The sequence below is a fragment of the Lycorma delicatula genome, chromosome 5 (genome assembly GCF_047948215.1).
Source record: "Lycorma delicatula isolate Av1 chromosome 5, ASM4794821v1, whole genome shotgun sequence".
NCBI lineage: Eukaryota > Metazoa > Arthropoda > Insecta > Hemiptera > Fulgoridae > Lycorma > Lycorma delicatula.
Window position 1 is genome coordinate 159,756,565 of NC_134459.1, and position 17,621 is coordinate 159,774,185.

The following is a 17,621-nucleotide window of genomic DNA, read 5'->3' on the forward strand; positions in this document are numbered from 1 at the left end:
CTGTAATAATACTATATTTTGGATCCACTACCAGGCATTTTTCAGTATTTTTTTCAAATTTACCATTTTTAGCTTAAGAAAAATATTTTATATATTATGAAAAAACTTATTGTTAAAATAATAAAAGGCAGGAGCTAATAATGACTACACTTTCACAAATGTGTAATAGATTTTTAGTACTCTGGTTAGCTTGCTTCTTCTGCTATTGCAATCCAGAATATTTATCAGTTTACAAAAATTAAAAGATGTTAGAAACCATTTTTAAAATTACTAAACTTCAACTAAGCGTGACCAGTACATCAGCAGGTCTTCAATAAACCCAACTCCAAATGTCATTAACAACATCCACAGTTTGATAATGGAAAATCAATGGCTGGCCATTTTAGAAAATTATTAATGATATTAGGATTAGTGATGGTTAAGTATGTTTTTGACATATATAGAAGTTACAAAATTTGTGCCAAAGGTTCTTTTGCTTAATCAGAAAGACTCGTTTTGATGTCACAGGATATGCTGTAATACACCAGTGATCCAAACTTCCTTAGCATCTTCATAACTGATGATCAGCTTGTACAAATACTACTCAGATAACTAAGCTTAGTCACTACACTGGAAATCATCATTAACCCCAGAACCAAAGAATGCAAGACAAAAGAATGTGATGCTAACTATTTTTTTCAACCACAAAAAGTTCTGTATCACAATTATACATCACGAGGCCAAACTGTCAACAAACAGAACTATTTGAGGTTCTCTACCCCCTTCATGATAAAGTTCAGTACAAGGGCCTAGACTTGTGGAAATCATGTAAACTGAATAACAAAATAACAATAACACATCAGATGAATAACAATAACACATCTGCCTGTTTGGCAAAATGTCTGATACAGGATTTCTTGGTCAAGCATAGAATTCCTAAGATTTGTCAAGCTCTTTACTCCCTAGATATGGGTCCTTGTGTTTTCTGACTATTCCACAAACTGAAGAAGCTGGTGAAAAAGGTCCTGATTTGACAGTCAAGAGGACATGAAGATAACAGCATAGCTGGTAGTCTTCCCCAAAGAGGACTGAGAAAATAATTTCCAGCAATAAAAGAGTTATTATATTAAGTGTATCGAGTTACTTTAAAAGAGATAAGATTCAAAGACTATAGGATAAGCTATTTTCTTTTACGGCCTATAGTCAGATAGTTTTTGAAGAGACCTTCAACACTGGGGTTTACTTATCCCAATTGTATATTAATTATGATTATGAAAATAAACCTTATTCTTCTTAGGACATTAATTAAAAAATATCAGTTTTACAGTAGGCCACAATTTTTAAAACTTTTTCATGTAAAAATCTAAATTTTTCATTTTGTTAAATGAATAGGTCAAAAAAAAAGAAAGAATAATTTTTAATTGAAAAAAAATCTTATCACATTAATCAGAATAACAAAATTTAAAACAAAGAAAAAGTTTTCATTAGTACACATTGAGAATGTGTTAATGATATAAAATGGTAATACAGCTGCTAGACTGGATTTCCTGTTATAAACAATCGTTTTTCTTAGTGTCAGATTTTTCTCTTAGACCATCACCAGAAATTTGTTACAGAATACTTTGGAATTGGTGGTTACTGAGCACTACATTGCCAAAAAATTCTCAACAAATGACAATGTGATTAGTGAGTGAACAAGATTCACTTATGTTCAGAAAGCACGACTACAAGATGTGAGACACTTGAAACAAAATACTTCTTTTACAATAAATTCTAAAAGACTTCTTTTAGTAAATATTTTTCCTCTTTTTTACATATAAAAGATGAATATTTTTCATAATTTTTTCCATTAATACCTAAAAACAGCTAATCCCTTCATGAAAAGGATCAGAAAACTCTATTACACTAAAAACTACTAACTCATATCTCTAAATGTCAAAAGAAAGTATGTGTTCTCTGAACATTTGAATACATAGAGCTAATTAAGGGATTACTCAATCTGCATGATATTGGCTATTATGACAAATTTTATTATCACACTGCTCCTAATCAAATATTAAAAAAAAATCTAATGAAAGGAATTAAATTAATACTTAAATGAAATAAAGGATTTAGTAAAGTTAAAAACAAAAAATAAATAAACAATAATTAGCATTAGTAAAACAATTAATATCATATCATTAACAGTCTGTCTCATATGACCGATTAGGAATTAATAGAAATAATTAAATTAAGGTTTTAAACCTGTATAATTTAATTAAATTAACACTAATGGCATTCCACTTCATTACGTGAAAAAGAAATTAATTAATAACCAAACTTAAACATAAATAGTTGAAATTAACATACTTACTATAAGGTAATGGACTATGACAACCTGCAATGCAGATTAAGTGGCCTAATAAAATACTTAATACAAAATATTTTTTCTTTTGTATCTAGTTAAAAATAAAATAAAACAAAAACGCTTCTAAAAAAAATTTTGACCTTTTAATTTGAAAAGGTAAAAGAAACTGAGTAAACTAAAAATTACCAATGTAATGAGTTCCAAAATGTTTCAGTAAAGCAAGAACATAATTCACACGTTAGATAAAGTTCTGGATTTATTCGTTATCCAGACTATCTTCGACCTAAAACAATTTGGATAGTAATTAAAAAGAAACAGTATAATAAAATTATTAAAATATAAATTTACTTTTTAATTTTATAAAATATAAATCAGTAACAAAATGCAATTAAAGTATATAAATTCCACAAAACAACCATTAATTGTGAAAATACAAAAAACTTATGCTGTCAGTTAATACATTTATAAAAATATAGGTATACATAAAAATAAACAACTTTTTTTTCAAGACAGAAGTTCAAAAATAATTTTTTTAAATATTTTACAGCAACACGTAGAAATAAAAAATATAAAAGTGAAGATAACTACAAAAGTCAGAAATATAATTGCAAAGAAAAACTCTAGTATACACTTAACCTGACAACCTGAATCCAAGCAAAACAGCTTAGTTATTCCAAATTTAGGTAAAGATTAGTTTACAGGTTTAAAAACTATTATTATTAATCCATTATCTACCAGAACTTCTTTCTAATTACAGCTACTCTGTTCAGAATCACACGAGACTAATAAAATTCATAACTTAAAAATTATCTAGCACAAAACGGTATGTTATTTATGTTACATAAGTGAAATATTGCCACTTATTAAGTCTCTGATTTTTAACTAAGAACATATTTTTTTTAGATTCCTAAAAAGATGTTAAAAAAAATAAAATAGTTCATGAACAATTTGCCAATTTTCCTTCAGAATGGTAAGATAATAGCTATTAATTCTGAAATTATATTTACACAAGTTTCTTACAATAAAAATTTTGAATTCATAAGGAAATATGATTACTGAATAAAATGCTTTTTTCACAAACTGGATTGATAACAGATGATGCAATCCATCAATCATATTATGAGGAATTTGAACACTTACTTTTTATAAATACTGTCGTTAATTTTATTATCACCATTAACTAAAAAGAAAAAGATTGTCTAGAAACAGAATATCTTAAGTTTAATATCTGGGGAGCTTGCTTTACTGGAATCAAAACATGAATAGTGGACACTAATAATGAAACAATTTAGTTTTGATGAATTTCAATGAGCTTTGAATCTAACAAATCTTAACGAGCTTTATAATTCATAGAGATTGATTATACTCAAATGTTGGGAATTAAGCATTCTTCTTCGGTATTACTGGTTGAAGTGAATCCTTTAATTTCACAAAAAAAAAAAAAATAACACTGAAATCAGAAAATAATAATCCAAAAAGAATATTTGCATAATCACTGACATTAAAAAACAAGGCCACAGGACAGTTATAGAAACATGTAAATGTCAACTAGAGACAAACAAATGTTGAATAATTCTTTCTTCATCAAATTAATAACTCCAATTAATGAAATGAGTAATCAACTGATATAGAGTCAAAATTTCTGAATTTATGGGAAAACAGATCTAAAATAAAGTTTAATAATGTAACATTTTTTTTTTAACAGGATATTTAAAAAATCCTGTCATCAATCAGATGTTTACAATTCTAGCCATCCTATGAAATACCTAATCAATTAGAAATCATACTCAAAAAGGTTGAAATTAAATTGGAAAAAAAGCTACACTGTCAGGCATTAAACTTTTAAACATTATAAATATTTTACAACAGTTCATCAAATAGTATTTTACACCACAATTCATTATGATATTCAGATAATATTTGGGAGTAAGTAATTAAAATTTGAAAACTGGTTCTTAACAGTGGTTTTAACATTACAATTAATCAGTGACACTAATTTATCGTAACTGTTTTTTTTTGTTGCTGAAATTAACATTATTAATAATAATACAAATAAGGAACACTATTTCCTACAAAAAAAGAAAATTTAAAGTGGAATACACTAACAGGAAAAATCTAATCCACCAACTACTTAAAGTTTAATGAAATCAACAAGAGTCAGTCAAATATAAATCAGACTTTTGTCCTAACAGTTCACATATGAACGTAAGTGGACTGGCACGAACGGATACCGATAGTGGAAAAGATGGTGCTCCAATCTTATTAGCAATTATGTCTTTCTGGTCAGTAATGTCATGTCAAAGAAGAAAGAGGTTCATTATTGATTGTGCAATATATTGTTGCAAAGGTTCTTGTCAAAATTTCAGAGGATTGCAAGTGAGGACTTGCAATCCTCTGAAATTTTGACTAGACTGCATGTGCAATTTGGGGAATTGGCGCATCATCATATCCCCCCCCCCCCCCAATGATCCTGCAATCCAGTGAAACCCACAAAAAAGATACAAGTAAAAATAACCTGATTAATAAATTCTTACTGAACCAATTATTGAAGGTAAAACCTCACCATACAAGAATTTAAAAGAACATAAATATAAAGCATAAATAACCAAAAATGAACAGTTCTTCTGACAAAGAGAAGTTATATATCTATATATATAGAAAAATTAATGTTTGTCTGTCTGTATGTCTCTTATACCTTCCTAACATTACATTCATCCAAACTTTGGGGAATGGTTGGATGCATGCCAGGGAAGGTTTCTGAATTTGTTTGGACCCGCTAGGTGGCCCTGGCATTGAGATATTTCGAAAAATTGTATATATGGTCTGATTTGCCTCATATTCAGAATACGTATTACTTACATGGAAAGAATTATCTCTGCAAAAATGGACCCACTAGATGGCACTGGGGTTCAGATATTTAGAAAAATTATATTTATGGACCGATTTGGTTCATATTCAGAATATGAATATTAGTTACGTGAAAAGAAATATTTTTGCAAAAACTATACCCGCTAGGTGGGGCCGGTGTCGAGATATTTATGAAACAAACAAACAAATATATAAACAGATTTTTTATTCTATATATATATATACAAAAAGGCATGTTCGTATGTGTGTCCGCTAAAGACCAAAAAACTAATGATTTACGCACGGGCAAAAGGGAAAAAGGGGAAAATCGAAAACGGGGAAAACGTGGAAAGAGAAAAGGGCAAAACGGGAAAGGGTAAAAAGGAAACTGTGAGAGGGATGAGGGAGCAAGGGTGAAAGGGAGAAGTTGAAAAGGGAAAAGGGGAAGGAGAATAAGTGAAAGGTAAAATTTGTGAAGTTCCATAATGTTCAGTTTTTAATTTTTTTATCAAATTTTCAACTGTGTTCACTTAAACTCTCTCTCTCTCTATATATATATATACTCCAATCTCGCAATAGCGAAGCATTGCCGGGTCTGCTAGTTTGGTATAAAAGTAAATCACACCAGATGTTACTCCCTAACAAAATAAAGAGTACATGAAAATGGCTTGAACACATGCTTGTAAAACTTGGACAGTATATTCTATAAACATAATTAAACTTACTTAACTAAATTTTGAAGAACCTAACCAAATTTCAGTCCAAATTAGCTCTAACAGGATTGTACTCGGAGATCTTTTATTTATTTTTATTGATAACATATTATTTTATCCAACTTAAAAACAATGAAACTACATCAAAAGTTAAGATGAAACATATTTATTTAAACAAAAATTTTCCAGATAGTTTTCATATATCCAAGCAGATCATAAATTTTGAAAGTCTTTTTTTTTTACCCAAATGTTTTAGATAAGATTCATCTTCCTTTGTTTGGTAATCTTGAATTTATTCAGTTTCATTAAACCCATAACATAAATATATTCAAACAAAGTTGAATAAACGGAAGAATTTTAAAAAGAAGATTCATTATGTCACAGTGATTTAAAATAATACTTAAAAATATAAATATTAATCAATAAAAACTTCAAACGTCATTAAACAATATTAATTTGACATTATTTTTTTTTTTTAATTAAATAAATAATGCAAATAAAAAGTGGATAACATCCAATACCAATACATTAATGTAGAAAATATTTATAATTTACTGACAACTAATCTCTTAATTACGCAATGCTTGTAGTACTGCACACTAAATGTAAATAATTATTATTCCATCCACAGGGGTTAAATTTCCATTGTGAATGAAAATTTCCATGACAAAAATATTTAATCTACAATAGGGTGGAATTCTAGATTGTGAATTTGATCTAGTAAGTGAATTTCACCCTTAAAAATAAAATCCAGTTATTTGGCAGCAAAATATGAAATTCCTTATTGGAACAGTATGTAATTAAAAAAATGTATAAGGTCAAAATAAAAAGAATAAAAAACAATGATACGCTAATAAGTTTAACCCAATATAAGGAACATATTTTTGTATAACAAAAACTTAATAACTGTATTCTTTAAATAAAAATTAAATTGCGTAAGTATAGAAATAAGATATATAAACATGAGTAATCAAACTGAAATTGTTTCACAATATAATCCTGGTAAAATACTCTTGACAATATTCTCCTTTCATACTTCTGGCAAAGTAGACTCCCCTCCATTCCTAATTTTTGTCATGTTTGAAGATAAACATGATTAAACATGGTTTAAGTTAATTAAACCAACTAATTAAATATATTCCACTAAATAACTACTCATACTTTTATAACTTCTAGTACAGTTTAAGTTCAAGAACAAGTTTATATTTTTAATAGAAAACATAAAACAAAAGTTTATTGTATTTAATAATAGTAAATTTATAAAATATTTAAATATTAACTATTGAGAAAATTAGCCATCTTACATAAAGCTATTAAAAGAAATTTTGCAGCTTATTTATTTTTATTATTTTTACAATTATACATATCCATACTATTTTCCTTTATTAAAGATTTTCTGATAAAATTCATCTTCAAAAACAATTAAAAAATACGTTACGTTTTACAGAGAACAAAGGAACAGCCAATTTGGTCATAAATTTTTTAAAAATAAATTCTCACGTGTAATATGTGCGTTAAAATTATTTTTTGAAGGTCAATAATAAAAATAAAATTAAAACCCGACTCCTGTGTTAAGAATCATAAAAGCAGAGAATCATTTTCACAAATTACTTTAGATGTAAAAATATCAATTACTCACTTTGACATTTCATAATAATCAGGAAGAAAAAATTCAAATTGACATTTTATTACCAATTTAATAAAAATCAATTTGACTTGTTTTAAAGAAAAACAAAAACCTTCTTCATGAAAAATATCATTCTTGATTAGAAGAAAAAATGTTAACTCACAACCATAAAAACAGTAATGTAAAGAGAATACAATAATAACACTTTAATGAAATTATTTAATGGTTTAGCTGCTAGTAATCAAACTGCAGAGACCGTACACACAAAACAAGATTTAGTTTTGTTACACTCCATAAGTCCCAACAAGAAAACAATTCGATTCAAATAGGTAATAAAATAAATTTTTGTATTATTATTTTACTTTCTGAACTACTTAAACCTGTACAAAGTTAACAAATACTTGTACTTACCATGTGTGCTGGGCTGCACTAAGTACACTTGTACCAGATACGTATGTGTGTGTGTATCTGATATCTATACAGGTATTTTGTATCTGTTAGTAAAAGATTGACGTATAAAAAAATGTCCTGCTGTATTTTCAATTGTATTACAAAGCAACAACATATTTAATTAACTTTTTCTCTGAGAAAATGCACACAGAAAAAAATCTGCTAAGGATAAGTCCTACAGATTCCTGCATCAACTTCTATCTAGCTTTTGAAAGCCATTACTAAAAAACAACTTTTAAACAGATGACAGCTGTAACTTACAACTTGATTTTCAGTTTTAACTCCAGCTATAAACTTTTGTTTCACTGCTTCAACCACACTACCGCTACAGCCGAAGAAACGTTTTTTGTTAAATTAATTTTTTTTCTTTTGATACTAATTATCAATATTCTAATAGCATTATCAATAACCAAGTACAACAGTTTACAAAACCATCTAACTTAAAAAAACTTACATAAATTCAAAAAAAGTAATATAAGAAAGTTAGGTTAAAATAATAAAGTTAAAAAATCAATCACTACCACAAACAGGAAAACTAACTAATAAGAAAATAAACACAAAAAAAGGTCTGCTACCAAGAAAGAAAATTTTTAAGATAAAAAACAATTTCTGTAAATAAAGTGAAAATTTATAGTTAAATAATAAATAAAAAATTAATATAAAAAATTTACCTTCAATCGTTTTTCTGTCTTCATGCTCAAAAAAATTATGTTTATGAGGAGTTGAACTTAAAAATCGAGTTGTAATTGAAGGAAACGATTGTAATGACATCCCGATATAACGTTCTCTGATATGAATTGCTTCTATAAGTAATCTAGATGCTTGTTGTAAATCTTCTGGAGCAACCTAAATAAAATAAAAACTTACATTAATTTTTGCATTGTTAAACATCGTGATGAAATGTGACAACACCACTTTAAACTTATTAAATGTCTCAACTTTCAAAATAATGAAACTTATTCTTTCTAAGGATTTTTTTAAGATATTAGCACCACCTTCTTCAGCAGAATTTCATGTTTTAAGCAAAGAACTATATATTTTTTTTTTTCAGTGAACAAATAATATGACAGATTTATGATAAAAGTAGGCTTTTACAATGGAGATCTCAAAAGAAGAAAATGCTGCAATTGAGTTCCAAAAAGAGGTTCTTTATTAGAAAATTTTATCATACTGATTTATATATGGGCCCTGAGAACTGGCCCAGGGGATGCTTTGGCTCTGGCAAAACCAAAGTTCTGGATCGTGATGTGTAGATCCAGTTCAGTAGAGAAAACACTTGCAATAGAACAAATCAAACATGAAGAGATTTTTTCTAGTTTCTCATACTTAAATTCCTTCCAACAATTAACAATGTATGCTGTTAAACCGAGAAACCCAACAGAAGACAGGGTAACAAACCAGAAGGAATCTAGGTTAGCAATCAAATAAATATTGTGGGACTGGGGATTCAATTCTCAGTTTATCCTCACAACCCGATAATCCTAACATCTCGGACATCTAAAGCAGTAGTGACTCACTTAAATGATAGCAATCATGAAGTGAGGATTATGATTAAACCCTCCACTATCAGGGATATTAGGGATCCTAAAGGAAGTTACACCTAATCTTCTATCATTAGGCAGATTCCCCACACAGGATATCGATGATTCCAGTAAAAATATTAGCCTTAGAAATGATCAGATTTTACAAAATGTGAAACAGGATATAGAATATAATACAACTTTTGAAAACTGAAATATTTCAGTTTAAATATTAAATTTCTTTCCTAAATAGGTGAAAATTAATTAATGAGCAAAAGAAGAAATATAAGTTAAATGTATTGGGAGTTATTGAGACAAGAAAAAAAGATGTAGGTGGGAATAGTTTGGATGAAGGTTATTGTTTAAATGAGTAAACATAATGAGGGGGGCTGAAGGAAAAAAATTGTAGTGGGAATTACAATGGGCAGATGTAAGACTGGAAAGCTGTCAACTCTAGAATTATAAGATAGGGTTTAGACCTGCTACAGAAATAATAATCTAACAAACAAATATATGGCTCAACTGATGATGCTTTGGTCAAAAAGAATGACGGATTTTGACAAGATCTGCACAACAGGAAAGCTGCAGAGCTGGAGGGCTGTAGATAAATAATTATTGTGAAAGATTTTAAAGGAAGAATAGGGAATGAGATCATGATCAGTAAGTAGTCAATGGCTAAGTAAGTAGGCTGATCATGATCAGTAAGTAGGCAAGTGATACTGTTCAAAATAACAATGGAAACAAATCGATTGATTTTTTCACTGAGCAAGATATATACAATTTTTATTAGTAATCAAAAATATGCATTTATGGATGTAAAAGCTGTTAAGGAAAGTAAAGTTCAACACAGATCATGAACTATTGATTGCGGATACAAAGTTCAGAAGAAATAGATCAGCAAAGGAAAAGGTATTCAAGAGTATTAAAATGAATAAAGTAATGGGTAAAAAGGAGAAAAGGAGGATTACAGAGAAATCTATAAGAAGGCAGCTGAATTTACAGAATAACCAAGAAATTGTAGAAAAGCTAATGTTGGATATCATGAATTTTTAGGATTTATAGAGTTGAATGAATGAAACTATCTTGAATGTCAGTTAATATCTGAAGAATGAAGGTAAGTATATATAAGAGGAAAACTAGGTAGCAGATTGATGAGGTGAAGGGGGAAAAGGGGAACAAAAAATGTATACGAGAAAGAGTAATGCTGATAAATGGAAGATATACGTGGAGAAGAGGAACGGGGAAACAAATTTGTGAAAGAGACAAAGGCAAGATCCTGGCAAGACTTCGTTAAGATAAAGGAGAATTATGATAATAATTTTGGGCCACCTTGAAAACTCTTAGAAGAAAATTTAGAAAGTGGGTAAGCAGTATAATGAACAGTAAAGGAGAGTTGGTGACAAATGTGAAGTAGGTGCACATGGAATATATGGAACACATATAAGGAATTTTGTGGGAAAATTTTAAAAGATTTTTTATTACAGGAGGAATACAACATGAGAAGAAGGGAACAGGAAGAAGTGACTGGCATTACATCTACAATAACAAGACAAGAAGTAAAAAAAGTATCTGTGAATTGAGAAATAAGCGAGCTGTAGATTGGTATGACACTGAGGCAGAGATAAAGTTAGAAAGTACTAAAACTTAACTTTCTTTTTCCTGTTTAGATAACTACCGTTTAGGTAACTACCGTTTAGATAATACTTCAGAGGATGAATGAGGATGATATGTATGAGTGTGAATGAAGAGTAGACTTGTACATTCTCAGTTCGACCATACCCGAGATGTGTGGTTAATTGAAACCCAACCACCAAAGAACACCGGTATCTATCTAGTATTCACCGGTATCTATCACCGATCTAGTATTCAAGTTCGTGTAAAAATAGCTGGCTTTACTAAGACTTGAACACTGGAACTCTCGACTTCCAAATCAGCTGATTTGGGAAGACGCATTCTCCACTAAACCAACCCGGTGGGTTCACTAAAACTTAACTGCTACAACAAATATAAGAACTCCCATGGATAACTTCCATGGGACTGAGAAAAGAAAATAATTATACACCTCTGCATAAAAAAGATCTTCAGCCAACTTTTAAAATTATGGAGTTTTGAAAATTATGTTTATTTTTAGTTGATTTAAAGGGCGTTTTATCAGATATTAAAAAAACAAATAAGAAAGGTAATGGAAGATTTTTAAAGAAGAGCACTGTGCTTTTACAGCCAATAGGCAAACACATGATCACATTTCACTTAAGACTAATTTGTTCCAAATTTTTTAATAAAGGGAAGAAATTGTATCTGGCCTTTTTTAGATATAAATTCTGCAATGTCCTAAATTCAATGCTTTACAACAAATACCAAAAAAGTGACCAACAGAAGTCGATAAATGTTGTAAATATATGCTGCAAGTGAAAAAGTAGAAGCAGTGGTGAGTAAATGGCCAACTGAATTAAACAGAAAGACAGTCTCAGTGCTGGTGATAGATGTGATTCATAAAATTTTTAAAAGAAGAACGAGGAAAAAGTCTCATTTATTCTTAAAACATTAAAACTAAAAATGCCCAAGTGTTTCTGTCTGCAGATGATACTGTATTGATTGTAGATTCACATAATAAGCTACAGAAAGCAATTTTGGAATGGTCAGAGATAGTGACAAAAGAAGCATTCAGCTAAATCTTGCAAAAATTGACAAATGTTAAAGGAAAGAAGGTACACACTCATATAAATATCTTGTAACATTCTAATTGAAAATGGGAAACTATAAAAGAGAGCTAGGGACAGAACTACCAAAGGAGCCAGAGCTTTCTACACAGTTATAAATAATACTATTTTCAGGGGAAAAAAGAACTAAACAAAGTGTTAAGAACAGAGTGTTTAACAATAACAATGATAAATACAATCTTTGTTTCTTATTATGTGATACAAGAAACCAATCTGTTTTTTAACGCTTAAAACGAATCTGAAGGCAAAATATTTTCACCATCATAGATTTCTGAAAAATTCAAAAACTTAAAATTTAAAAAATTATTGATATATGATTATGATGATATACAAACGTTTTTATTTTATATGATTACTTTATATTTATGTGCTCAGTATATATTTTTAACTCTATTAGATTCATCATATCTACAATTCAAAACAACACAAAGCTTGTTATTGGCATTGCTGGCTTTGTTATTGGTTATGGTATCAGTCAGTGTGATAACTGCATTAAGTGGTTGAACAGTAAGTCTTATAATGCTTCATAAGTGTGTAAATGATTTGGACAGATTTTGTTAGATGCATGGTGAGTTTACTATAAAATCACATAAAACAAAAACCATTACATTTTTAATTAAAAAAGCTTATAAATTGTACTTTAACTGTAAAATCGGTAATCAGGATAAGACACAGATTCCTAATATAATATGTAGTAACTGTGCGGTCAAGTTAAGAGAACAGCTAAAAGACAAACAAAAGGACTTGTCATTTGTTAACCCTATGGTTTGGCGTGAACCAAAAGACCACTTAGCTGATTATTATTTCTCTTTAACTAATGTGCTTGGAATCTCTAAGAAGTCTATCCTCAACTCTATCCTTCATTGCCATCTGCACTCAGACCTGTATCCCGCAGTGTATCTATTTCGATTCCCTACATTCCTGAGAACTTGTTTCATGAAAACATAATGAAGAAATGGGTAAGGAAGAAGACCATCACAATTTAGATTTTGAATTACAATCCAGTGAGCCACATCTTATATCACAAAGTGAGCTAAATGATTTGTTAAGAAATTTAACCTTATCACAAAATCAAGCTGAACTTTTAGGCTGAAGACTGCAAGGTTGGAATTTACTTTAAAAAATACAAAAATCTCTCAGGCCGTTGAAGACAACAGAAATATTTCTTTTAATACTTGGCTGAAGAAAACTGCTTAGTTTACTGAACAAATGAAGATGAGTTTTCATTACAAAAGTTAATTCATTTTACCAAAGGAGTGTTGCCTTTTCATCGATTCCTCTAAGTATAGCTTAAAAGCAGTTATGTTTCACAATACTAATAAATATTCTTCTGTACCAATCCATTATGTTACTAATATGAAAGAAACGTATGATGTTATGAAAATTGTTATTAAAGAAGTAAATTATAAAACGCACAGTTGGCACACGGGTGAAGAATTAAAAGAATAGCTCTTTTGTTAGGTATGCAGTTAGGAAATAATATACTGTTCTTTTATTTGTTTGTGGGATAGCCGAACTAGACATCAATATTATATACCAAAACAGTGGAAGAAATGTGACAGCTTAACTCCTGAATTTCATGAACATCTAGTTAAACCAGAAAAAATGTTTCTACTGCCCCCTTCATACCAAACTAGGAATTAATAAAAAAAAATTTGTAAAAGCTATGAAGAAGGATAGTCAAGGATTCTTGTACATAAGTGAGAAATTCCCAAAAGTAAGAGGACCTAAAATTAATGAAGGGATTTTTGTTGGCCTACAAGTAAGGGAATCAATCAAAGATGAAATGTTTAACTCGGTTTTGACCAATGTTGAACTCGCTGCTTAGTGGATTTAACAACACTAGCCAAAATTTTCTAGGTGTTGTTCATAATCACAAAATTACCAGGCTATAGTAGATAAACTGATAAGTTCATGCAGAGCCTTGTGACATAATATGTCCCTAAAGATCCATTTCCAGTATTCACATCTTGATTTTTTCCTGCCAAAACATTGGTAACAGAAAGTGATGAACAAGGTGAACGTTTCTACAAAGGAATTGTTGGAAAAAACATTAAAAAAGCAAATGGATTATATAATAATAGCTGATTACTTTTGAACTTTATTTCAAGGTGTTCCTGAGGCTACCTACAAAAGGAAAATCTGCTAAGAACTTTTAATGTAAGGAAGTCCCATAATATTAGTTATATTAATTTTTATAGACCTTTAATGTGTCATTTCTATTACACTGAGGTGATAGAAAGATTTTAGTTAAAAATTTGTAATCTTTCTTTTTCCTGTTTAGCCCCTGGAAATTACCATTCAGGCATTACTTCAGCGCATGATATGAGTGTAAATGAAGTGTAGTCTTATACAGTCTCAGTTCAACTATTCCTGAGATATGTGATTAATTGAAACCCAACCAACAACGAACACTGGTATCCATGATCTATCTAGTAATCTACGCAGTGAAAATGCAGAGAAAAATGTCACATTTAATGAAACATTAAAAAAATTTCTATTTTATATATCAGTGTAATTGAACCGATGTTATTGTATGTAACTGAAAATAGGTAAAGTAAATCAGAATATTTTTATAAATTGCAAGTTATTGAAATAAAGCGTTAGACTACTGGAAAAACATTAAAAATGAAAAGTGAAAAGTGAAAAGTGATCAGAGAAGAGATTGGAATGAAAAATATTAAAATGAGATTGGGTATAAAACAGTTGAGATAACCGAGACATGTACAGAAAATGAGTGATGATGGCAGGAAAGTAAAACAGTATGTGAATATGGATATGTAGAGCTTGAGGACAACTAATGTAATTGTATGAAGAATATATTGCATAGTTGGGAAATGAGAGAAGGGGAAGGATTAGAGAAATGAAAAAATTGGAAATGATGCAAGATGAGTGATTGAGATGGACTTAAACCCAATATCATAATGGGCACAAATAGGAAGGAGGTAATAAAGACGAATAAGAGTTTAATAATTGAATATACATTCATACATGATTATTACAAAAATCTGATAATGAAAAAAAATTTTAAACTGTTAATAAAATTTTCCAACACGATATAATCTACAATATTTCTAATTGGGTCCTAAAATAATAAAATATAATATGAAAAATTTTGAATTTAGATTTCACACCAAAACTGATCAACTCTCATTCAACAAAGTAATACATTACACTTATCATTTCACAGAAATTTCAAGTGGTGTGTTCTGTTTCAACATTTTTTACATTAATATAATTTTTTTTAAATAGTTTCTTACTTTGTTTTATTTGTATGAGTCAATCTTGAAGGTGTTGCTTAAAAACGTTTTTTATCTATTGTCACAACCAAATGCCAATAGTTGATCTGACAATATGAGAAATCTGTCACAACAGAAAATGACACAATCATTCCAAAGAAAAGCAATTAAGCCACACCAGGTAATAAGGGAAGTTTGGTGGGTTTCCTACAACCTACTTCAACAAGCCAGATAAATACTCTTTTAACAATGGTCTCTCATGTACTTCAGGAATTTAAAAAATTCAAATAAAAAGTATAAATACAGTTTTTTTTTGTTGTTTTTACAGAGTCCTTAACAAAAATTTCAACTGTTCAAGTTCAAAACAAAAATGATTCAATTAAACAGAATACATTATTAAAATATTAATAATTTCTACGCATCATTTGGCAAAAATTATTGTTGAAATTTTTTAATGTAAGACTAAACTTACCGAAAAAGTAGCGTACTAAATATTACCAATATCTTTATAAGAAAGATTTGAAAAATTTTTATCAGGTCCTCAGATTCCTGAAAAATTCTTCAACTTCCTTGCAGAGAATCATTTACTTAAAAAATATCAAAGGATAAAAATTAGGACGTTATTCAGGAGGAATACTGTTTCAAAATATTTATGGTTATCCTACTGATAACAGATTAGTATCAAAACAAGGCAAATATAACACAACTAACCTATTGTATGAAAATCATATCTCAAACAAATTCAAATTCTTTTATTTCTTTCACTTTTACAAAATTAATAATTAATGGAGTAATCCTAATACTAATTATAATTGTACTCTAAGGTTATGTATTCATAGTCTAGAACCAATATTAACATTGTTTTATAATGCAATTTAATATTCATTACTTAACTTAATAATACTTAATTTAACATTGTTTTATAATACAATTTAATATTTATTACTTAACTTAACTTAATTGTACTTAATTTATATGATTTATAACTGGAAGTGAGTTTTGTAAAAGATGAAAGATTTGGTATCCACAAGGGTCTTACCCGTTTTGTGGCACCATCCCTTTTATATTAATCTGTTTAGTTAGAGTAAGGGGACAAAAAGGAAACAGTTTTATCTTATATAGGAGAATTAGGTTTGGTTCAATTCATGATTTACTCTGGCGGAAACTTATCTTTTCTGCAGTTAAATATAGAGAAGATCAATCGTTGTCAAATATTTATGTATTCCAATAAAACTTTCATCCGGTGCTACCCATTAAGTTATATATGTAAAAAATCTATTACTATGTTAAGACCAATAATATAAAGCATTATAATTAATTATATATATAATCATAAATCATGTAATTATATGGAACATACTTTCAGCGTCATCAATACTAATTAGTCATTGTCTTTAATAGGTTTAAAAAAGTGTTTAGGTTCCTACTCGTCTTTATATCATTAGGAAGTATGTTATACAATCTAGGAGCAGTACTTGAAAAGAACTTCATATAACTCGTCTTATTTGCTCTGGGGACATATAAATTTCTTTTACATCTAAGTTCATACTCGGTTATCATACTTTCTCTATGACACTTCTGATAAAGAAAATTTTCATTACTTTATAAACATATAAATAACGTAGCGGTAATATAGACAATTCCCTAAATATTGGCAAAGAATGATCCGTAGTTCTTTTTTTACTTATCATTCTAACAAATTTTTTTTAATTTTGATTATGGAATCTAAATTTGTAACATAAGTTCCTCCCCAACAGCTGATGGTGTAGTCTAGTCGACTATGCACAATAGCAAAATAAAGTTTTCTCATGGTTATTTTTGGGGATAGTTTGTTTAAAAAATAAAATATCCTAAGATAGCTTAATAGTTTTTGCTTTACTAGCGCAATATGATTCTTCCAGGTTACACCACTAACACAATGCCCAAGTATTTACAAATATCACATTGTTTGATCTCACTACATTCTACACAATCGGATTTATTTATCACACATTTTTTTCATTTATATTTTATTGTAAGTGGCAATTTTATTTTCCCCCTTAAACAGAAGTTGATATACAAAGTTTTTTCTTATAATGATTTGAAAACCATAACCGTAGTGTGTCCAAATCTGATTGCATGTCCTCAGCCACTTCTATCCAGGTGTTGCGGACATAACACAAGGCAGTATCATCTGCAA

General features: G+C 29.1%; 1 protein-coding gene across 9 annotated transcripts in view; it reads right to left on the reverse strand.

Moving 5' to 3' along the window:
• AMPdeam (AMP deaminase) overlaps positions 1-17,621 on the reverse strand; it is a 253,902-nt gene that overhangs the window by 61,292 nt on the left and 174,989 nt on the right. For 7 of the 9 annotated variants that reach the window (XM_075367433.1, XM_075367427.1, XM_075367432.1 and 4 more), the window contains 2 exons: positions 8,635-8,809; positions 2,333-2,356 (listed from right to left, as the gene is read on the reverse strand). In XM_075367433.1, coding sequence (XP_075223548.1) covers positions 2,333-2,356; positions 8,635-8,809 — 199 coding nt within the window. The remainder of the gene's footprint in view (positions 1-2,332; positions 2,357-8,634; positions 8,810-17,621) is intronic. The other 2 variants (XM_075367428.1, XM_075367429.1) reach the window with 1 other exon arrangement.